The sequence below is a fragment of the Poecilia latipinna genome, unplaced genomic scaffold (genome assembly GCF_001443285.1).
Source record: "Poecilia latipinna isolate Pla-1442-1.1 unplaced genomic scaffold, P_latipinna-1.0 Scaffold1117, whole genome shotgun sequence".
In the NCBI taxonomy this organism is placed as follows: domain Eukaryota; kingdom Metazoa; phylum Chordata; class Actinopteri; order Cyprinodontiformes; family Poeciliidae; genus Poecilia; species Poecilia latipinna.
Window position 1 is genome coordinate 150,983 of NW_015113733.1, and position 24,076 is coordinate 175,058.

General features: G+C 40.3%; 2 protein-coding genes across 3 annotated transcripts; both read left to right on the forward strand.

The window, feature by feature from the left end:
- The first annotated feature begins 705 nt into the window (after positions 1-705).
- On the forward strand, positions 706-16,966 carry sec23a (Sec23 homolog A, coat complex II component). Of its 2 annotated transcripts, none has more exons than XM_015052540.1 (20): positions 706-813; positions 2,345-2,597; positions 3,282-3,339; positions 3,414-3,500; positions 3,581-3,817; positions 4,280-4,356; positions 5,128-5,272; positions 5,340-5,498; positions 6,523-6,638; positions 7,265-7,388; positions 7,479-7,559; positions 8,325-8,414; positions 12,910-13,016; positions 13,897-14,050; positions 14,143-14,220; positions 14,309-14,470; positions 15,008-15,094; positions 15,168-15,323; positions 16,060-16,125; positions 16,199-16,966. In XM_015052540.1, exons 2-20 carry the CDS (start codon positions 2,377-2,379, stop codon positions 16,286-16,288), a joined length of 2,295 nt encoding a protein of 764 aa, XP_014908026.1. In that variant the 5' UTR covers positions 706-813; positions 2,345-2,376; the 3' UTR covers positions 16,289-16,966. The 2 variants fall into 2 exon arrangements, with proteins under 2 accessions (XP_014908026.1, XP_014908027.1); XM_015052541.1 differs by having other exon boundaries at positions 752-813; positions 2,328-2,597.
- A 1,352-nt stretch (positions 16,967-18,318) lies between these two features.
- On the forward strand, positions 18,319-21,262 carry clec14a (C-type lectin domain containing 14A). Its single transcript, XM_015052522.1, has 2 exons — positions 18,319-18,583; positions 20,057-21,262. The coding sequence occupies exon 2, from the start codon at positions 20,092-20,094 to the stop codon at positions 21,160-21,162; it is 1,071 nt and encodes a 356-aa protein (XP_014908008.1). The 5' UTR covers positions 18,319-18,583; positions 20,057-20,091; the 3' UTR covers positions 21,163-21,262.
- The last annotated feature ends 2,814 nt before the right edge of the window (positions 21,263-24,076 follow it).

Consider the following 24,076-nt stretch of genomic DNA (forward strand, 5'->3'; position numbering starts at 1 on the left):
GGTATGAGTGTGTGCATGGTTGTTTGTCCTGTCTGTCTCTGTTGCCTTGCAATGGACTGGCAACCTGTCCAGGGTGACCCCGCCTCTCAACCAAAATGTCTTGCTGGAGATGGGCACCAGCACCCCTCCAGACCCAACTAGGGACAAGGATGTAAAAATGGATAGATGGCTTCTAAAACGTTTAGGAAAGCCCTGATGTTGATTATGTAGCTTTGAATTAAAAGAAAATTCTTTAACAAACAAACCAGATCTCAGTTCCATGTTCATCTGTTCAGTTGTTCTTTGTGGGGCTGATGTTTTGAGCTGATGTTCAGCGTTGCTTTTCTGCCATTCAGACTGCTTTGCATGTTGGGTAAAGCATCTTTGTCTGGATCTCCTACATGGCTTTTGGTGAACTGAATTTATTTTGACCTCTTTAAAAAAACAACAAAAAAAACATCCATCATCTTGAAGAAATTGACATACTTAACTTACAAGAGCAGAGCTGCAACATCTAACACCTCTAATAAGCAGAAATAACCTGACAAACTTTGAGCAGCTCCGTGTTTCACCAGTAATAGATCAATTTATGTATTATGCACTTTTTTCCTTTTATGAGTTGTGACAACTAATATTGTTTTTGTAGAATGGTAATTATTAAAGTTTGTTTGTGACGTGTTTGGAGCGACGAGGAATGTGGCTTCTCTGTTTTACTCAGAGTGAGACCTCTTCCTTCACATACCCTCTGTGTCTTGACGTGGCAACGGCTGCCGCCATATTGTTTTGCTTCGTTGTCAGCGCGAGGAGAGGAGCGGCGGCGGCTTCGCAGCAGCGGTAAGTTCTGACTTTCTTTTGAAACACTTTCTCGGCTGCACCCGAGGGATTTTTGGTTTCGCCTGGAACACATTCTACTCCCGTATGGGCTGTAGCTGCTTCTGGGCAACCGAAGTGAAGCTGCCACCCACCCGCCTGGTAGCAGGAGATGACCTGAGGTTTAAACGGATTTGTTTAGCATCTTTGGGAGTCCACATTTATCAGCTGTAAACACAAAATAGACAGTGAACCTAGTGATGTCAGTCAGGCTAAAGACTTGTGCTGTTCTACACACCTTTCTTTGAATATATAGATATGCTTAAAGTTAATGTGAGCCGAAGTATAACCACGTCAGTGAAAACTGCCCACGGGTGTTGGTCGCTCGGTGGGTGGCTGGGTGGGTGAGGGTTTTACATATTTATAAAATTACAATGAACATATTGAGAGTTAGATGAAGAATGATCTCGCAGCTAAAGGATTGACCACTCAACAGAAGCAACTTTCCTCCCAGACATTTAAAGTCTGATCAACATCCTGCATTTGTTCTCTGAAATCAACAGCAAGCTAACTAGTCTCCAGATAATTACTCTTCATATGGGGTTGGGGGGTTAGGCTTAAACTTATCCACATTTTATCATGTTTCCACCTCAAAGTTCAGTTTATTTTATGCATAATTGTTAAAGTGGCCATGAAAATGACACCTGGATTTCTAAACCTTTTGCAAATACAAAGCTGAAAACTGTGGAATGGATTATGTAGTAAAGCCCACTTTATTGTGTGAGCCTTAAATAAACCCAGTATGGAAATTTGAACAAATTATTACTTAATAACAAACCTGTGGGGATCAGACTTATATCGGGTTGCTTTATTTTATCAAGTCAGTATTCGCCAAGATTACATTCTCTAAAGGTTTCTTCCCAGCTTGTTCCTTTCCTCTGTCGCCATATGCCTCCGAAGTGGTTGATGTCAAGTCAGTAATTCTGCACAGTAAACTGGGATTCCTGAGATGGATAACTCTTTGCCGTTTAGTATTATAAATGGAATTTGAGTACATTGTATTATAACTGGGGTCGAACTGGAATGTACATGACTGAATTTGGACCAGTCTGACTAGATTGCATTGAATTAAATGTAAACTTCTTGATTTGTATTGAACTTGTTGGTTTGGCAAAGTGCATTGAGATGATAGTTGTGAGTTGATCCCATATATGTAAATGCTTTGCATAGATTAACACAGGCTCCATAGCACACTGGCAGAAAAAGGAATGGAGAGAAAATCCAGTTTCTCAATACAGCACTAAGCTAATTTTAATCATCACACAGCAATTCCAAATAAAAATGTGACAACAATCAACTGCATTGATATAAAACAGAAAAGCAGCAATTATTCCCACTACATGGAAACTGTGTTGTGATCAGTTGCAGAAGAAAAACGAGTCAAAGTTTGACTCTTTAGCGTGTTTTGATTGACATATTTAACCTTTGAACCCTGACGTTCCACTGAGCATTGTGCTTGTAGTTTACTGTACTCTAAATCTGCCAACCCCCACAGCTTTCCTGTGACCTTGTGACTCCTGCTTCGACATGGCCACCTTCGCCGAGTACATCGCTCAGAACGAGGAGCGTGACGGCGTCCGCTTCAGCTGGAACGTCTGGCCCTCCAGCCGTCTGGAGGCGACCCGCATGGTGGTGCCGGTGGCCGCTCTGTTCACACCACTGCGGGAGAGAAGCGATCTGCCCCCAATCCAGTATGAACCCGTCCTGTGCAGCCGTGCCACCTGCCGTGCGGTCCTCAACCCACTCTGGTACGCCTCACCTGCTGCCCTTCCACCTGTGTGTAACTCACCAGTCTGCGTAGAACTTTGTCCCTTAGAGATGCAAATCTTTCCGTGTCCCAGGATTTTGTTTTTTTTTTTTTTTTTTTAGGGTCACGGTTTAATTCAGAAACCAATTTTTCTAACAAAAAGTCTAGAGATTCTGTTTCAATTAATTAAATTAAATTTTGATTTATTTTGAACAAGTAAAGTGTCTCATAATTAAGAAAAGAATAAAATGTCATAATAATAATCAAACATAAAAAACCAAATCTTCCGTGTGCAGTTTGAAGTGGAGTAAGAAGAAAACAAATATGTCTTATACTCTACATATTTGTGCATCTAATTTTTACTCATGTCATAATTTGTTCTCTTTCCAAATTATATTTATTCAGTTAATTATGTGACTGACGAGAGGAAAAGACAGAGAAAACAAATGGAACATTTATCGAAAACTATTCTCTAAGATGCCATATGGTATCAAATTCCATCCATTTCTTTTTCTTTTTTTAAAAAAAGTAGGTTTGTGTGTAAAATTCTGTAACTTAAATGACTAGTAGGTTAGCTTAGCTGACCGGCTAAGCTTACCTAAATAAAACATAATTATTCAAAATATATAATTTTTTTCCTCCTGCACCTCTACTGTCCCTCTGTCTTCCTCTCCACCTGTTTCAGCCAAGTGGACTACAGAGCCAAGCTGTGGGCGTGTAACTTCTGCTACCAGAGGAACCAGGTGAGTGGGGTCCTGCTGTGGGGACGGGAGAACAGCGATCCAGAGAGACTGACACCCGACCCTCCTCTTCTCAGTTTCCTCCATCCTACGCTGGCATCTCAGAGGTGAACCAGCCCGCTGAGCTGCTGCCTCACTTCTCCACCATCGAGTATGTTGTGCAGGTGAGAAAGCTGCAGCGTGAGACCGATGAGCGGCTCGCCTCGCTGCCAGATGCTTGACCAACTCTGTTTTCCGGCACCAGCGGGGCCCTCAGATGCCGCTTGTCTTCCTCTACGTGGTGGACACCTGCATGGAGGACGAGGACTTGCAGGCTCTGAAAGAGTCTCTGCAGATGTCCCTGTCTCTGCTGCCCCCCACCGCTCTGGTGGGACTCATCACCTTTGGACGCATGGTTCAGGTCCACGAGCTGGGCTGTGAGGGGATCTCCAAGAGTTACGTCTTCAGGGGCACAAAGGACCTGAACGCTAAGCAGCTGCAGGTAAACGGGATCCTGGTCATTTATGGTGTCGTTTATCATTTATCGTGATAAATTTCTTATCGAATTTTGGTTTGTCGTTTTCACAATAAATTCCAATTAGTGATGGTTAAAACCACCCAGAGCTGTCCGTATTGTCAGGATTCAGAATCAGAATATGCCTTTGTGATGAAATCACATTTTATGTGACCGGTGTCCCAAAGTAGCGTATTACCAATACTGTGTCATGCTTTAACAGCCTTACAGTTACCTAATAAAGTAATAATAAATAGCTCTTTTGGTTATTTTTAGTGTTATCACAATAGTACAATAAAATATTGTGATAAAAACCTGAAGTCATATAGCTCCACCCTTAGGTCTCAATCTTTACCTGTCCAGGTTTTGGACTCTTTAATCCTTCACAGCTAAAAAAGAAAAAAAAGTCAAAGACATGGTTCTATGATAAACATATGATTTTTGTTGCAGGACATGCTCGGTCTAACAAAGCCCTCTGCAGCTCAGGGTCGAGGGCCTCAAACCTCCCAGCAGCCTCTGTCCAACAGGTAAGATCGTTAGAAATGCTGACCAGCCAATATCCAGTCTGACCCACCAGCACCAATTTTAGAGACAGTATGTAACTTTTATAAAATAGGCTTTTTTACATATTTGTTAAAACTGTCACTATGCCTTGTAACATAATATAATATGAGACAGACGAGCTGTGAAAAATAAAGCTCCTCTGCCTCCTCCCTATGGTCCCACTGCAGAAACAAAGAATCAGAGCCAGGAGGCGGGTCTTATCACTGTCAGTCACACTCCTGTATGCACTGCTCACCCTTGCTCTCTGCTCCCCCACAGCAGAGCCTGTCATGAATACCAAGGCTAGTTCGCGTAGCCACCAGTGATGGCGAATTAACAGTTTTTTTTGTAAAGTTAGGTTGATTTTCCATCATTAACACATTTGCAGAAAACCTGTAATATGGAGTCTGTATTGACTACACAGGGCTGGGTGTAAGGTACTAAGACCCTCCCCCTGACTGTGATTGGTTGTTTCTGACTGAGAATTGTATTTCTGCAGATGGCAGGAGAGCCACTGGCAAGTTCATGAAGGAAGAGAAGCTTGATATTTATTTTTCTCCAAATATTTGTCTCATACTTTCAGGACATAATGATAGTTTTAACAAATATGTAAAAATATATATTTTTTTTCATAAAAGTTACATTCTGCAGCTTTAAGTTGTTTGATTCCAGTCATCAGTACGTTTAGTATTTTTGTCACTTGATTAAAATGTGGTGGCCATGTGCCGGGTTCCTGTTTCTCTTTGTGACTTCAGGTTCCTGCAGCCAGTGCAGAAAATTGACATGAACCTGACTGACCTGTTGGGGGAGCTGCAGCGCGACCCCTGGCCTGTCACTCAGGGGAAGAGGCCGCTGCGCTCGCTGGGTGTCGCCATGTCTATTGCTGTGGGGCTTCTGGAGGTGAGCGCTCAGGTCTCATCGTCATGACGACGCTGTACAAAATCTGACCGACTCTTCCTCCATTCAGTGCACCTTCCCTAACACCGGCGCCCGGATCATGACGTTCATCGGGGGCCCGGGTACGCAAGGACCAGGGATGGTGGTCGGGGACGAGCTGAAGATCCCCATCAGGTCCTGGCATGACATCGAGAAGGACAATGCCAAGTTCATGAAGAAAGCCACCAAGGTGAGTCACTGCTATGGTCTGTGTCCATAAAGTCAAAAATGTCTTTTTATTCAGTCAGTTGTCATTACTAGTGCACTTTTCCTACAATCAGTGTGCTTTTACAGTTGTTAAAAGAAGAAACAACCTTCAATAATCACAGCAAAAAGTCTGAAGAGTTTATAATTAGACAACTAATTATTAGGCTCTTTTTAAAAGTATTTTGAATTTTTGAATTCTATGTCTTTTGTGTCTTTTATAACGCTACTTGTAATATTTTAAAATGTATTTATGAATTCTGTACAGCACTTTGGCACCTCAGGTGATGTAAAGTGCTTTATTCACGTTCAATTCAAATTCAAAAATACTTCATTGATCATTCTAACTTGATTGACTCATATTAATTCAAATTGTAAAGAAAACTGGAAGTGTCTTGGCATGAGACAGCATCTCCCTCCCTGGAAAACATGAGATTCTGCAGCCAGAATCAAAGTGCTTTACAAGGCAACCATTGAACCAAGGACAACGTACCAACTGGCAGACTGCAAAACACACAATCGTAACAAATAGTTTTAGTTTAGTTTCCAATGCAAATAGATTAGTTTACTTTAAACTCACAAGGAGTTTACAAGAAGCTTTTTAACAAGACATAGGGGGTTATTTTAAGTTAGTTTCTTAACAGTAATAAAAATCTACTAGTTCCACTTTTTTTTCACCTTTAACATGGGAAAAATGTCTTCTAAGTTAATAAACCTTCCTATCTAACTAGTACTTTTTTATATCAATATTCAATAATTGTTGACTTAAAACAGTCTCATTATATTTAGTTGAAAAGTTTTTTTTGTGAGTTAGTTTCATTTTATTTCAAGGGTATCAAGATTTTGTGTTGCAGTGTGGAAAGGATTTGGCATTTCATTGGTTGGCATTATAGTACAGAAATAATCGACCCAACACTAAATCTGTTTTACTGGATGTGTGAAGTTGCATTCCAGCAGCCTCGGGTTAAACCTCTGTGTCTAAACTGTGTGTGTTGATCTGTGTGTCGCAGCATTTCGAGGCTCTCGCTAACAGAGCTTCCACTAATGGCCACATCATCGACATATACGCCTGCGCTCTTGATCAGACGGGTTTGCTGGAGATGAAATGCTGCCCCAACTACACAGGGTAAACGCACACATCTGGATGTCTGTTGTAGGGACCCTCGGTAATGCTTTCCCCAAAAAACACTGATCCATGTCCAGGTCTCAAGCCTAAAACCCAGCTGGACCTGAGCACTCAGTCTGTCTCTGCAGCTGAGGTTTAGAAAAAGGAAAATAAGTAGCTGCTTGAACATGGAATGCTAGAACATTAAAATCATACACAAATTATGATTATGATGATGATAATGATTATTATTATATAATTGTTTTTTGTTATTAATATTGGATTGGTGCATCTCTAATCAAATTGCTTTCATGCTGATTGAAGGTTCTCCACTTGTTTGTGGTCATAATGTGTCAAAAGGGGAAAAAGTTGAAGCAGTGAGTACTTTTACAGGGCATCATAAACTGACTCTATATAGGTGAACAAAAAATATACATTCCCTAAAGTAGCACATATATAGTATTTTTAATTGCTTCTTTGTTTTTGTAATAATTATCATAACTTCTGTAACAATTTAGTAATATACTTACACTGCCCACTATCTTGGTAGCATTCTGGAAGACATTTTGAATGTAGTTGGTTGCTTGTAAGAAATGGTTGTAAGAAATTAAAAAAAAATTTTTTCAATGTCTTTCCTGTTTTGTCAGAGGATACATGGTGATGGCCGACTCCTTCAACACGTCTCTGTTCAAACAAACCTTCCAGAGGGTTTTCACCAAAGGCGTCCAGGGATCTTTCAAGATGGCCTTTTCTGCCACTCTTGAGGTCAAGGTATGAACCACAAAGCCAGCAGGAGGCAGCAGAGCTCTTCCCGGCTCGTCTGTTCAACGCAGTAATGAATGTTGTTCTGTCCTGCTGCAGACATCCAGAGAGATCAAAGTGTGTGGCGCGATCGGCCCCTGTGTGTCTCTAAGTGCAAAAGGACCCTGTGTGTCTGAAAATGTAAGACTCACTGCCACCACTTTATCACACTGCCCTCTACAGGCGCACACAGGAACAACAGAGTGAAATGCTCTCATTATCAAACATGCACACATTTTCACCTTAGATTCTGTCAGATATGAACACATCCCACAGCAGTTCTAGGATTTTATTTTAAGTTAAGTCAGGAGAACATTAAGCTGAGATCAGTCCACATATGCAAATATTTGTTTTCTATCAGTTTACATTACAGATTAACTTAGACTGGCAGCATTTGGAGACTATTTGTGTGAAGTAATTTTCATAATCCTCGTGTATCTGGATGTTTGTGCTGGTTTGTGCAGCAACAGTTTTTGTTTGTGTTGCTTTGGCTTTAAAGATATTAATTAAAGTTTAAAGGTCATTTTGATTTAGTAAAGGTGTGGGGGTTTGGTTGACCCTTTGAACTTTAAACTTCTTTATTATCTTCAAATTGAAGCAGCACAAACAAAAAAACAAACAAAAAACCAGAACAAATGTAGTCAAGCTGATTGACACCAATTTTGTCTGATTTGAATTGAAGTAGGGGGAGGGGCCAACTTCACTCAGGTGAAGGAAGGTCATAGTGCGGACTCTTACAGAAACTGCTTGAGTTGGTGGAGAAAAAAAAAAAAAAAATTCAGTTACTCTTATGTTTTACCCCTGCTCAGTAAATAATCTGTTTGATGGATAAATCTTTTCAGTGCCGTGTATAAACGGTCTGAAAGCCTTGTAATGTTGTCAACACTGTGAACCTCCTTATTTCAGGAGATCGGGACGGGAGGAACCTGCCAGTGGAAGATCTGCGGTCTGGATGCCAGTACAACGCTGGCTCTTTACTTCGAGGTCGTGAACCAAGTATGTACGCCTAACCTCCATCCAGACCCAGGAGAACAATGAGGACAGTTTTAACTTCTACATTAAACCTAAACTGGGGCTGAATGATGGTACAAAAACATGTCCATCCATCCATCCATCCATCCATCCATCCATTCATTCATTCATTCATTCATTCATTCATTTTCTATACACCCTTGTCCCTAATGGGGTCGGGAGGGTTGCTGGATCCAAAAACATGTGATATGCAAAAATATTGGTGGATGTCAATAATGATGTGGCTTGGGATAAATAAACTTGAAATTAAAAAGGCTTCCTGTCCCTCTGAGTTAGGTTCACAGCCAATACAGGCCAAAGATAATGAGTAGTTTAACCAGCTATTAAAGACAAACAAACATAATCATTTCCACCTCAACCATAAGGTTTTATTAGAGTGATTGTGTCTGTCTGACTAGTGAGGTTCTGGCTGGTTTCTAGTTCTAGTTTCTTATTGACTAATTAATTATTATTAGATGGACTTCTTTTGCTCTTGATGAAGAAACCTGATATAGAAGTTATTGACCAAGACAATTCAGTTCTGTCATAGTGTGGAGACTTCATAACCGATCAAAGAGAAATAAATCTTTTAGATTTCTCTCAATGTTATTACAATGTGTGATTGTCTTGTTTACTCATATTATGCAGGTGTAAAAATGAGCATAAAAACTTGAGTTTTATTTGATTCTTCTGCATTTTTTTTGTTTTATTTTGTAAACAGTCTGGAACCGTTCAGTATATTCTTGGCTCACATATGACACTGTAAGAACAGAGTTTTGTTGCAAGCCCACTCTCCAAAAGAATACATTTGTGAATCTCGTTATCATATCCTAAAATAACCAACAGATGGCAGCACAACACTGCAAAGTATAGTTCAAAATGTTGTGAAGTTACAGATGGGGGTTAATTTATGGCTTCATTAAAGACATTCACTGACCTGTCCTTAATATAACATAATCTTTTTGCTTTTGACATAACATTAATGAAGTCATAAGCGCAAAGTTCATATATATATGTCAGCAGATTATTCCATTATTCGTGCATTATAACTTATATGGTACCTTAAAAATATGATCCACATCTCAGCAAATTTGAATCTGACACAAACTCCCTCATCCCTTTTGTTAGCAGTTCAGATTTAGAAGGATAATTTATTAGTTAGTATAGTTATAGTATAGTTAGGGATAAATGTATGCATTTGCCCCAACATGCTCCTCAAACCATGCTTATTGCATCTAGTTTCCTCTCAATTAATTAATTCATTTTATTTTATTTTATTTTTTCAATATTATAGCTTCCATTCTTCTTCAGTTAGTAGAAACAATCACCTAATTAGTTCTTCTTGCTTGAAGAACTATAATTAGCTGTGGTGGTGTTCACTGAGCAGAAAGGTAAAAATAAAATTCCTGAGGGTCAGACAAGCCGGTAACCGGTCAAGTTTGGCTGCGTGAATAACAGAGGTCAGCCTCCGACATGGGAGTTTCAGTTGATTGAGAGGTGGTATGGAGTGTGGTCAGGTCGACGGACTTCTGGAAAGGCTGTAGAGGAAACATCTCAGACCACAACTGATGTAATTTGTCCAGACTTTGTCACACTGCTGACCTGTATCTCCTGGACTCAGAGAAAAGTAGATTATTAAAAACAGAATAATAAGATGAAGTTTTTTTTTTCTTTTTTCTTTTTTACTTTGGTAGGTGTTTTAAAGGGGCAGTATTATGTGACTTCAAGGCCGCATAGTAACAGTTACTTGACACCACAATCAAGTAACTGTTACCTTCAGTTGTCCTAAATACACTGTATTATTTTAATATGACTTGAAAGAAATTTGACTTTGTAATTAAATGTCTTAGTATTGGGTCTTTGGCTCTTTAAGAAACTCCTGTTCTTTCTGAAACTCTGCCTTCAGGAAGTCACCACAACATGGCTAATCAATTAACGCTCTGACAATGTTTTAAAAGTGTTGCTTTGAGAAGTAGCTCCTATAACGAGCTCTGCACATTTGCTAATTGTTGCTAGCTAGTCTGAAGGAGCTGAGAGGAGGAGGGCGGCTCTGCAATGCAGATGCTCAGAAGCTTGGAAACAGCAGCTCTGAGGAGGACTGTGTCTTGAAGGCAGAGCTAGATCCAACTACGCATTTTGCACAGCTTAATGGTTGATAAGGGAGATTAAAAGATTTCTCAAAAAATGCATTTAAGAATCAAAGCAGCACTCCAAGTATGTTTTAGATGAAGGAATAACATTATAACATGATGTAAAGCTCAGAAAGAACAATTTTACATAATACTTCCCATTTAAGATTTTCTTTTTCCCACCTCAGAAATTCAAAAATGTACTCTCGTACATCACAGCCCACCACTCTCTAATGGTTTTTATTTGTTGTGCATTAGAAACGTCTAAGCTCTCTAGAGATTGGTCAATTTTGAATGTCTGTCAGGAATGGCTCCAGGAGTTTTCCCAGCTTGTGTCTGAAATTAGTTTCATTTAAGAATGCACAGCTGTTATCTTTGGCCACACCCATCCTGTCTGTGATTGGCACCACCATGTCTCATGTGTGTGTGTTTTTTTTTTTTTCCTACTTGAAGTAAGCCAGTGTTTTCTTACAGAATGGCAAGTGTAAGCGCTGTGCTCTCGTTTTTCCACTGTGTGGAGTCCTGCTTGCCTATGTGTCATGTAGATGACCCAGGGGTTGAGGGCAGCACTGGACAGAACCAGGCAGATAGACGGAGCCAAACTTGCTGCTGAACTCTGCTGACCGCTGAGCGTCTTGTACACACACACTGCGATGTATGGCAGCCAACAGATCAACAAATACACTGCGGACAGACATGGTGTTGTTACAAATAACTTTTATCGACCCACATAGTACCAGCTGGCACTGGGAGAACTCATTAAATGTTGTTTCAGGAAACTAAAAAAAAAAAAAAAAATCAAACGATGGCTTTTAAAGTTAATTTTCAGTCAAAACTTAATTTTGTCTGGTAAATGTGCAGTTGATGAGTGTTAGTAGTTCAGCATTCCTTCATGCTGATAGTGCAGTTATCGGATCTGGCTGTACTTTGATATAACCCACTTTATTCTGGTGAATAAAACAAAATGTTTAACTCCTATATGTTCTGGAAAACAACACAAATTTACGGGATTTGCTTCAGGTAGATTTCAGATGTAGAGAAGTATAGAAAAAAATGTTTTCAAATTTAATTCCGCATCCTATTGTCTGTGTCCATTCATCTGTCCAATTAAGTGTCTGTTTGTTCCTCTGGCCATCCATCTATTTATCTTTCTATTCACCTGACATTAACCAAGAAATCATTACTGTTTAAACTTTACCTTTAATAACATAAAGTTACCTCATTTTTAAAGTGCAATCAGTAATACTTTCATAACAAATTTATATCAGTAATGATTTATTGGTTAATGTCAAGTTGTCATAACAAAGACATTTTGAATAATGTCAACTTTGTATTAAAAGTGTCATAATTTACCAAATGACGCTTTATGACAACAGTCATAAATATTCATGAAGGCTTATTCATGTTCATGACAGGTGTTATGTCATGTTTATGACAGTATCATGACAGTCTTATTCACCCCCTTCAAATAAAGTGTTACCATTTTTTGTGACTTCATCCGCTGAGAGCGGATCAAGCTGCTGCTGTTTGCCACGTCATAACAAGAGTATGAGCTCCTCTTGCATTTCAGCTCTGAATGCTGAGTACTTGATGAAGAGACACAATGTAATATGAATGCAAGAAAAAATAAAGATGGCCGACACTTTAGGAATATGGTTTCTCTTCCTAAACTGGTCTGATGATGGTGCAGATGAACTTCAGGTTCTTTTTAAGAGCTCTTGGCAGCATTTCCAGAAAAGAGACTTTGCAGGAAATAAAAAATAATAATAATCTAACTTGTACATGTAACTCATTGTTTTCTCAGAGTTAGAGGCTCTTGTGATGCTTTTACTGGGAATATTTCAATCAAAACCCAGAGAGGTGTGAAGGCTGATCAATGCAGATGATTTCCACTAGAAATCTAAACATTGAGAGTTTTGGTTTTTGCCCAATACCATTGATAAGCTTCATCAGGGTAAACATGGGTTGTTGAGAAAGGGAGTAGAATTATGCAGCCCTTTTGATTTAGTTGGATTTTTCATACTTCATTTTACAACATAAGCATACATGAAGCAAACTTTCAATTTCTGAAAATTCTTCTGCTTTGTTTTTGTTGAATTTACCATAAATAAATTTTTTGTTGTTCCTTTTGTCTATGCAAAAGTCTTTAGATATACTGTGACCAGTGAGCATTGTCCAAGAAGCAAACTGCATTTGTCAGTGTTCACCTAAATACCGATGGTGCAAGTTTTTGAAACGCACTGAAATTGTCTTGATTATCCATGTGGCAAAAATCACGTGGTCTGATTGTTGCCACCAGACGATCCCTCCATGCAGATTATTAATGTTCCTGCTTGTGGTTCTTCCTACAGCATAATGCTCCGATCCCTCAAGGTGGCCGGGGAGCCATCCAGTTCGTCACGCAGTACCAGCACTCCTCAGGGCAAAGGCGCATCCGAGTCACCACAACTGCAAGAAAGTATGATAATGCAACTGCACTCTGTGCTCTTGTCTCCATCTCATATCAAATTAAAAACTGTGTAGTTCCGTCTAGAGATGCACTGATCCCATATTACTGTCCCAATATCGAAACAATTTTAGATCGGGCATCGGTGACGATGTGCCCAATCCATAAAGGCAGGTCTATTCAGTCTAAGTCTACGCTTTGCACATATTTATTTTACATTATATTTTGAATTCCTAATTTGTTAGTTTATTTTTTACATGTTTGACCAAGGCAGTCAACCTATTGTTTTTCATAGTTTCAGTTTCTTTGTTATTCATTTTCCGTTGGCTGTTTTACTCCCATTTACACTGACTGGACAAATGAAAGTAGTTTTTCCATGTCTGACCAGCTGGTGAAGCTGCTGGTGTATTTCATTATGCTATAGTGGTGCAGAGTTAGCAAATACATTTTTAATTCAGCACATTTACGTCTGTTTAACAAAAAAAAAATAAATTAATGTTTTAAGTCATTTCAGCATTATTTTTTCTGCATGGGGTCGGTTTTGGCCGATACTAAACCTCAGATATCAGTATAGGAAGTAGAAAAGTGGATCGGTGTGTCCCTAGTTCTGTCCTAACTTGAGTGAAGCATGGTAACTGAAACATTGGAAATCTGATTACGTACTAATATTACTAATATTAGACTTCATGTCTATCTTTGTATGTTTATAAACAAGAAAATACGTTTTAAAAACTCAAGAGCCCGAGTCTCTCATTCACATGTGACGGAAGATAAGAAGCTGTCATGAAAACATTATTTTCTTGCATCCCTTTGTCACCCACATTCAGCTTCACAAATTTCCAAGTGTTGTGCATTGTGTACGTGTCTATTTACAGCGTTATTTTTCTTTTAGCTGGGCTGATGCTCAGACGCAGATCCAGAGCATAGCGGCATCGTTTGACCAGGAGGCGGCAGCCATCTTGATGGCCAGGTTGGCGGTTTACCGGGCAGAAACGGAGGAGGGACCTGATGTGCTTCGATGGTTGGATAGACAGCTGATCAGACTGGTAGGAAACAGTGTCTACATAATAACACATTTGAATTAAATATTTAAAAAACAACAAGATTTAACCTCTTGTTGCTCGATGTTTGTGTGCAGTGCCAGAAGTTTGGTGACTATCACAAGGATGATCCTAACTCCTTTAGATTTTCAGAGACGTTCTCCCTCTACCCTCAGGTGACCTGCATGTCGCCCTAACCGTCACCGCCCAGCTGTTCTGTCCTGCTTTCCCTAAATGTTTTTTATATATTTTTCTTCCTTCCAGTTCATGTTCCATCTGCGGCGCTCCCCGTTCCTGCAGGTGTTCAACAACAGTCCTGATGAGAGTTCCTATTACCGACACCATTTCAACAGGCAGGACCTGACCCAGGCCCTCATCATGATCCAGCCTGTGCTGTACGCCTACTCCTTCAACGGCCCACCTGAGGTAACGAGCCTCACAGTTCACCGTTTAAAACAAGTTTCTGTTTCACAACTGGCTCCCATTATGTCCCTCAAAGGCCTCCATCAAATCAGATCCGTCGATGTGATAAGCTTCCAGATGATAGTTATTATTCTTGTGAGTCTTTTTTGAGCTGTAAATCACGTTATAATGTTATATAATCATTAAAGACATACATGGAGTGTTTTTTTGACTCTTTCATGCACGTTTGACAAATCCTTTCATCTCCATGGCAACCATTCAGCTGTGCAAGACACCTGAATGGATCTAGCACCGCCTTTGAGGCGCAGCTCCTCCTCCCTCTCCTGCTTCTAACAGGAAATAATCTGTCCTGCTTTTAAGAGTCCAGTTGGACAGACTGTCTGTTTGTAGACTGCTTTCATTCTAGCTCAGGATTTGCTGATGCATTTCCACCTCACCCCCTGCAGGGAGCGCTGTGCACAGGGAGCTTTAATGTCAACCTGCTGACTGATAAGTGTGTGTGTGTGTGTGTGTGTGTGTGTGTGTGTGTGTGTGTTTCAGCCGGTGCTCTTGGACAGCAGCAGCATCCTGCCGGACCGAATTCTGCTGATGGACACCTTCTTCCAGATCGTCATCTACCACGGAGAGGTACGGGTTAATTGGAGGAGGTGTGTGTGTCGGCTCTAGAACAAATGTGTGTGTAAGCGTCCGTCTCTTTCAGACTGTGTCTCAGTGGAGGAAAGCTGGCTACCAAGACATGCCTGAGTACGAAAACTTTAAGCATCTCCTCCAGGCTCCAGCAGACGACGCTCAAGAGCTGCTGCACACTCGCTTCCCCATGCCGAGATACATCGACACAGAGCACGGCGGCAGCCAGGTGGGGGCGCTATCGCACACCCGCTTTACACTCACACAGACTCACATCTAACACAGGCGTTCAAGGTCATGAAAGGAACAAAAGAAAACCTTTCGAAATGACTAGAAATAAACAAAGATAAAATCAGAGTTTCTGAAAAATAAAAGTTTTCTTCCACTGATTAATACGACTATAGGAAAGAAACTGTTTCTCACCACCCTGCTGGATCCAGTCAAGTTTATTTTTATAGAACATTTCAGCAACAAGGCAGTTCAAAGAACTTCACATGATGAAAATATAACACAGTAAACAATTGTGAAACAAGCTACAAACATTACATTTCTTTTGGCGCGCTAAAGCTAGTCCGCAAAATAGCAACAGAAAATGTTGAGAGAAATGTTTAATAGTTGAAAACATTTTTTGAAAATGGTTTCTTCTGTTGAGTCTTCATTACCCAAATTATGCATACATAATCACAGTGCAATACTTTGACCTTTTTAAATTCTGCTCCGAAATATTAACCAAAATATAAAAAATCTAAAACTAGTTTAGCAAAGACCAAGATGAAACTAAGCAATATTTAACTAACAATAAAAACCAGCAAACACTCTTTAAAAACTAATTAAAACTAACTGAACTAGACAAAGAAAAAGTCACAACAAAATAAAACGAATCTATAATGAAGAACCCAGAACTGTTCTGAATCGGTGTGTCTGTGTGATGGAAACACTGAGCAGAACCTTCTGTATGTTTTTAGGCTCGTTTCCTGCTCTCCAAGGTCAACCCTTCTCAAACTCACAACAACATGTACGCCTGGGGACAGGTAAGGACCCCGCCGGCGACCTTTGACCTCAGCTGATCAGACAAAACGCTGACTGGGTTTGTTTTTTGTGCAGGAGTCCGGGGCTCCCATCCTTACCGATGACGTCAGCCTGCAGGTGTTCATGGACCACCTGAAGAAGCTGGCCGTCTCCAGTGCTGCCTGACCCCGCCTGACCCCGCCTGACCCTGCCTGACCCCGCCTCGTGTATGCGTTCGCTGCCTGAACCGAGCAACAAGCACTCCGTTTTCCGTCAGTGTTACTTTCAGCAGCAGGTCCAGGATATTTCCACTTGTTAGTTTGTTTTCATTTTGCCGCAAAGTCACACGGCCGCTCCTGCACCGGTCAGTAAAAGTTCTCATCTTATCTAAACCTGAGCAGGTCAGGGCCGCGCCTGCAGAGCGGTAAGCAGCTCTGGTTACTTTCTGCGTGTCAACTTTGCTTCATCTGAATGTTCCAAACATTTTAAGTTAGACTCCAAAAGAGTCTGCCAGCGTGACATCCAACAAAAACTCCACCGTAACCTGTGAGCAGCATAGAAACCAGCTTGGAGTCTTTGCAGTGAATGTATTGTTGGTTTATATTTCCATATTTGACTAATTTCACAAACATTCAAGCAGCTGCTTCATAGTAAACATATAGCCGCCATTTTTCCCCCTCTTGTTTTGGTTTTACAGTGTTTGTTTATATTTATGTGAACCAGTTCATGGTCTTCTCCTCGACTGGTTTCTTTAAAAACCCGTTTTCACTTCAGACACTAAGAGTTTTGTCCAGGCAAGTGAATGCATGTATTCCTGTCATTCTGTGTGTTTCATGTTTGCAGTAAAGCTGTGAGAGCCACTGACGTCTGTGATTTCCTTCAGATTTAGCCCAGGACATGAAAATGATCATGAGATGAAAGGTGAAGCTGCACTGCCCCCTTCTGGAATCTAAAGACAACACCTGAATCCCTTTTCCAATAATTCATTCCTCTTTAACTTTGTCACCTAATTCTGGAACATAAACATAAGCAACAGCATTTATTGCTGTATATGTTGTGAACTGTCCTAGTGGTTATAATTTTTTTTGGCAAGGCAATTTTATTTGACTTTAATTTCAGCAACAGAGCTGCTCAAAGTGCTTCATATGATTACAATGAAAAGTAAAACAACAAACGAGCAAAAAGGAAAATCATTACATCACAGTGGTAAAGTAATGGAAAATGGTGACAGATTGAAAAGCAGACTACAGTCTGATGTTCCAGTTAACTTGTTGTGTATCAAAGGCAACTTTAAAACACCTGGAGCTGCTTAACTCATTCCTGATAACGTTCCGTACTCGACCATCAAGTTCCATCCATGCTTGATGGAACTTTGTGTTTTCTCTCTGCCAGAAATTCCTGAAGAAGAATCACTTTACGAATAGCTAAAAAATAAATAGTTAAAGTCCAAGTCTAAACCTCATTCATTTTCCCTCCAGAAACACCCTCCAGGTTTTTTTGGTCTTTCATATTTAATTCCAAAAAAATACACTGAAGTTTGTTTTTACAAAATCATACATGATTTTGTAAAAAGTTTTGCTATGATGTCAGAGCCCTGTAGCTTTCAGAGCGCTAAGTGTTAACACGCCCATTACATTTGTAACCATGAGAAAACCTTTGTCAGAAATGGCTTTCCCCTCCATGGCCGTACTTCCTGACATTCTTTGCACAGCGCCGCCTGGAAATGCCTAAGTCACCACTTACCCTATCGGCTTCCCTGCGCCTTTCCACTGTTTGTTCAAATCCGAGCTGTGAGCAAGTTTAAAGAGAATAAAAGAACGCTGATAAGACGTGTCCTCCACAGTGTGCTGACACTCAGAACGTGAAAGTTGCCATAAAACTGATTTGTTTGCACTTCTACACACAACATTTCATTAACACCATCTATTAATGGACATGTCCTTTGTTAAACCCATGTGTTAAAAAACAATAGAACAGGTGTACCTAATAAAGTGGCCACTGAGATTAAGGAAAACCCACCTGCTGCTGTCACATGTTCACTTCCCAGGATTCAACTGGGAATTACTTCAGCTCAGAAAATACTAAATCGCAAGCCGAGGTTTTGGTCTGAATGTCTCAGTTTTCAATCTAATTAGTTGACGGCGTCCCTGAGCAGGAAAACAGCTGACCGTATCAAGACCTAACACACTTCCTGTCCAGGAGCAGAGAGAGGGAGGCTACGGGGGGCTGCTGGGGGTAGGGGAGTGAAGCCAGAAATCTGCCAGCACAGCTACTGTGAAGGAGGAACCAGAAGAAAAAAGAGCTAAACTGGAAGAAGTGGAAAGAAAAGGTTTTTTTTCAGTCAGGAGGATAAAACTAAAGAGTGGAGGAGACACCAGCAGCTGTCCAGAGAAGACAATAACCTGAGAACAAACAGAGCAGAAAGAGGGAGAGGAGGAGGAAAAGAAACGACCGAATCAAAACCTGGAAGAGTAACTAACGGTAAGAGAGACCAATTAACCAGACAGAATGCAGATTCATTTATTTCTGTATTCCATCTGGGTATTTTTTTGTTTTTTTTGTGACATCTTAGTAAAATTTCAGTGTAGAAAAACTGTTTTACATTGACACAAATAACGTGAGGAAATGATGTAAAGTGAGCGTGAAAGTTGAATTTTTTTGTTGCTTTTAGAAACTGATCATCCGGTCCAAACACCGTAAGCCTAAATTCAGCTCATCTGACCTTCCATGACCAGAGATCCACGGCTCAGCTGGAAAATCTATAGACAAGATCCTTTATAGAAAAATTAAAGAGCTCAAATTCTAAGGCTTGCAAAGAAGAATGGGCAAATGTTTCTTTTTAGATGTATAAAGATAGTAGAGACATATTCTAAGTATTGACTCAAGTTCTGAACATAAATGCATGTAATATTTTTTTTTAATTTGTGAAACAAACCAAAACTCTTTCCACCTACATATTTATCTACCTTGTCCTGATCCAGATCATAATCCCCAATAAACTTTATCACTGTAACTTTACGCAGATGTTAAAGAGGCTTGAACACTTTTACAAAGTTCCACGTCGCATCACACAAAACACACCATGATAAAACATGCAGTCATGTTCAGTAAGTTAGAATCCACATTCAGGCTCATTTATCAGATTAAAAATATCTTTTGAAGACAACCTTTAAGCAGGTTTTAAACATTTCTGTTTTAAAAATGCTTCTTATTGGTCTGATCTGATGTTGCAATCTTAAATGTGTTTTCATTATAAGGAGAAAATCATCCTAATTAACAGGAATAAAGGTCTGTGTGTTATTCATTTAGTGAATAGGTACTGAAATAAATTTCAGTTAAACACAAATTAAATTCATTATTTCATGACTATACATCCTCATAGCTTATGGAAATACTTAAGAAGAATAAACTGATGGTTGATGATTCCATGGTACCTGGTCTGAAATGGTTTGTTTACACTCAGTTAACCTGCTTGTGGCAGACGACCGTTCGTAATGAACCAGGTCCTGCTTCTGCTGGAGGTTTCATCCTGTTAAAGGGGAGGTTTTCCTCCCCACCAGATTCCTACCTGCATGCTCAGTAGGAAGGATTTGCTGTCTGGATTCTGTTGCTTTGTTCTCGTCCAGGAGGACTCTGTACCATCTGTTGGGTTTCCTTAGATAGTAACTTTTTTTTTAAGCTAATTTAAATAATGAATTGAACTTAATGCTCTGTTTGATGACTAGGATCAATTGGAATCCGTGTGTTTGTTTGAACTGAAATTACTTTGTTTTTGTAAAGTGCCTCAAGTTAAATTGTGCCATATATATAAAAAAAATATATATGGCAAAAATATATATCTGAATTAAAATGAAATAGCTGTGAATAAAACTGCGGGAACTAATTGGCCAATTGTCCTATTGTCCTATTCCTGACCATCACGGCTTTAATAAGTAATATTGCTTATTTTGACAGTGACATCATCACCAAGGGGGGCGGAGCTTGAGGAAATGGAATTTTGGCTCTGCTGCTGGTGGAGTTCCCTTTGGATGTTTGTCTTCCTCCTGAGAAATGTCTCCACCAACTTGTCCTCACACACCAAATACAGTCTGAGCAACAGCAAAGCTTCCTTTGACCAGGCCATGATGAACTGCCATCCTGGTGTTCTGCCCTCTGTGGCCACCCAACAAGAGCTCCAGGAAATATTTCAGCTTCTCAACAAGTCAAAGTCATTTCAGGAAAATACCACCGTCTGGGTCGGGCTGAGGAAGCTTAAAAACAGATGCAGTACTGATGAACAACCTCTGAGAGGATTCAAGTGGGTAGAGAACGGCAGCCAGGAGGCCAGCGCCGTCAACTGGCTGGAGAAGCCGAAGCTGACCTGTGCAGAGCTCTTATGTGGGGCTCTGAGGCGACAGCATGTCCAGGCAGAAGTTACTTGGGGTTTAATCCCCACCAGCTGTAAAACCCACTACCATTTCATCTGCAAAGGGAGCGATGCGCATACAGAACTACAGCTGAAAACGAGCCCGACAACATCAAAACCCGCCTCGGCAACGTTCCGTCCTAACGTCCCGATATCAGAGCCAGAATCCTGTGAGCATTCCAGAGACCCCAAGCATCCCAGCATTCGCTTCCTGATGGCTGATTCCAGCAACGGCAACAAAATCCTGGTTGAGTGTTGGTCTGCCGTAAAGTTAGACCTGTTCTGTTCAGGAGTTCCTGCAGTTTGGCGAGTGCTGGATGGCTCCCCTGCTAATTTCAGCATCATCTGCCAGAAGTGTAAAGAAGGCTTCCAGAAAGACGGCTCAGGGTTCTGCGTCGACGTGGATGAATGCAGCACCGGGAACCCCTGCAAGCACACCTGCCAGAATACCGAGGGTTCCTACAGGTGTGTCTGTGCCGATGAGCAGGACTCCTCATGTGAGGATGCAGCACCAGCTACATCTGACAAGAAGTCACTGTCACACATCCTGATCCCCGTACTGGCTGTGGTTGCTGTGCTGCTGATGATACTGGTAATCGTTGGTGTGGTGAAATGCTGCTTAAAGAGGCGCAAGAAGATGAAGGCCAAATCATAAACAACAAGGAGTCCTATATATGCCACTGAAGACATTTTAAACAGCTTTTTGATTTGAGATATTATGTAAAATCAACCTTTTTTGAGTTTTACATCATGTTATGATGTTATTCACTCATCAAAAACATACCTGGATGTTTTGATTCTGTTGCTTTGATTCTTTCACGCATCTTTGAGAAATCCTTGAATCTCCCATGGCAACCATTGGGGTTGTATAAACACTTGCTCTCACAAAGCCCTACCCCAGTTCCTCATTGAAGCTGCAACCCTCAACCAAGCTTCTGCTCTATAGAGTACCTTTCCCTACTCAACTCCTCTAGACTAGTGGCAGCAGCAATTAGCAAACACCTATTGGGGCTGGGAGTCTGCTGAGCTCATCATACGAACTACTACTCAGCTCCTTCAGACTAGCCAGTTTTTATGATGACTTGTTGTAGGTTTAGTATTGGAAAGAGCCAGAGCTTATTAAAGAGACAGAAGTATCAAATTGCGAAGTTAAATTTCTTTGTAAGTCATATTTTATATATACAGCATTCTGACAGTAACAGTTACTTGATTGTGCTGAAAGACGGCACTTTGTGCCTGAATACTGCCCCTTCAAACCTTACGGAATTACAAATTATAACTTTGAAATCATCTTACCTAATAACTTCTCCCTTATTGGTATGAACTGAAATTATTTTACTATATATTTCTATGTAACTGAATCTGAAATGGGGGAATTAAAAATAAACTAGACTGAAACTGAATTGTTGTAAAAAAATTTTTTTAAAAAAAGCAGCACTCAGCTAAATTTATCTGTAATTGTGATTTATTTGTTAAATAAAGATTTGCGTTTAAAGTCTTTTGTTGCATCTCAGATTATTTCAGAGGTTCGCTCAGTTTCTCCAACAGTCAAAGAGAAAGGACAGTTTTCCTTTCTGTTGGACTTCATTAAAAAAAAAAAATAAAAATAAAACAAACAAACAAAAAACTACCAGGTTTGTTAACCAGTTTCAGGACCCGACCAGAACCCCTCTGTGTAAATTACCTTGAGAAATAATGAGATTTGGTTATATATGAAAACGGGCTTTAATGCCAAAAAATGATCAAATGTTACAAGCCATACATGTCATAGAAATGGAACAAATACAGAGTTACATTCACCGTCCAGCTCTGGGCCACACTGAGCTCATGGATGGAACCAAGTGAGGCAAAGATTGTAGTGAGTTTAGCTTTTTATTCTTCTCTGCAATCTGTACCCTCCCTAAAGGGTAGCCCAATCAGTTTCAGTCTGTTTACATATGAGTGATGGCAGCCACACGTAAACATGGTTATGTAAGCTGCAGTGTGTGCATGTATGCAGATGAAAAGACAGAATCCCTAACACATCCATGATGTTCAACATCAGGGTGCTCAAACATTTTTGTGAGTTTAATGGTGAAAATATAACAAGGCCAATAATCAGGAACAACATAATCAAATTTTCACAAGTGTTTGTCTTCTACAAAACAGGGATGAGTTTAGAAAATGGCTTCCTGTTTGCTGGAGCCCACTAAAGAAGACAGGAAATGTTTCCCCTCAGACCTTCTTTATCACAGGGGCGGCCGGTTGGTAGAGCAGGTCCACCATGTTCAGAGGCTCGTCCTCACCGCAGTTCTCCTGGGTCATTTGGTCATTGCTGTGTCTTCTCCACCCTGCTTCCTGTCAATTTACTATTCAATAAGGACAATTAGTGTCAATAAATAAAAAGAAAAGTCTTTGACGTCGCGTGGCGCATTGTTTAGAGCTGGCGCAATTCTAAACCTCGACGCGGCCATCGAGAGTTCCTTTCCCCTTCCTTTCTGATTACTATCGAATAAAGGCTGTAAATTCAGGAAAAAATGCTGCCCCCCCACCTCCAAAACAGACTTTGTCAAATGGGATGTCATGTGACTTTTGAAGGTTATCTGGCTTATGCACCATTGTAATAATATCTGAACCTTCCTGTCGATTCAAACGAACTGAAATGTGGAGCAGTGCAGAAGTATTAAAATCTTTCAAATGACTTTCTCTATGTCTGCCACAGTTTCGCCTCAAGCCTGTCTGGACCAATGGACAGTAGTACTTTCTGACGGCCGTGTGGCTGGCCACCCTGGACACCATAACTTTAGGGTGTAACACAGCCACTTAAAAAAAGAAGCACATTTTCTATTGTTCACTGAATGTAGCCATACAGTAAATCACTGGAGGCTAATGAGACTGAAGTTAGCATCTGAGTTGTAGATTCCTATTCGGTGCTAAATTAAAGGGCTATTCGGTTTTTTAAGGAACATTTGACGACGTTGGCAGTAATGGCATCTGTTTCACCAATCGGATTCCACTGAGATTAATGTTGTTCTGGTGTGCGTGTTTACTACAATAATACTGGACTTTAATTTTCTCTGGTCTCATCCCTGACGACATGTTTATCCATATGTCGTCAGGGATGTGGATAAACATCCCTGTGTGATTGCTATGCAGCAATCACACAGGAGGCTGACGCCCTGCCTCAGTTCAGAACTGTGTACTTTATATGAGGCCTGCTGCTGCATAGATCCGTCTGACTGAAAGTCACTGAAAGTGTTTCATGTATTTACTCCATCCAGATCAGAATACTGCAACCCCAAATCGACTGGTATCCAGTTTAATCCTTTAATATCCAGAACTAATTATCTTGATTTATTTGAATTATAATCAAATGTGTTTTATAGATTTAAACTGGACTTATTTACCTTCTTCATAAATCCCTTTACTTTTATGGTGAAATTTTGTTGCATAGATAAAATGAAATTATAATAAAACAAACCTATTTGTTCCTGTGATAATGTCTCTACTTTAACTAGATGTGTAATCTGTTAGCTCTGTCGCCATCTGGTGGCAGCAGTTTACTGTTGCACCACTTCCTGTAGACTTAT

Coding starts and splice junctions, on each gene's coding strand:
- sec23a (XM_015052540.1), top strand. CDS start 2,377: ATGGCCACCTTCGCCGAGTACATCGCTCAGAACGAGGAGCGTGACGGC. Junction 3,501..3,580: donor CCATCGAGTATGTTGTGCAG/GTGAGAAAGCTG, acceptor TTCCGGCACCAG/CGGGGCCCTCAGATGCCGCT. Junction 3,818..4,279: donor TGAACGCTAAGCAGCTGCAG/GTAAACGGGATC, acceptor TTTTTGTTGCAG/GACATGCTCGGTCTAACAAA.
- clec14a (XM_015052522.1), top strand. CDS start 20,092: ATGGAATTTTGGCTCTGCTGCTGGTGGAGTTCCCTTTGGATGTTTGTC.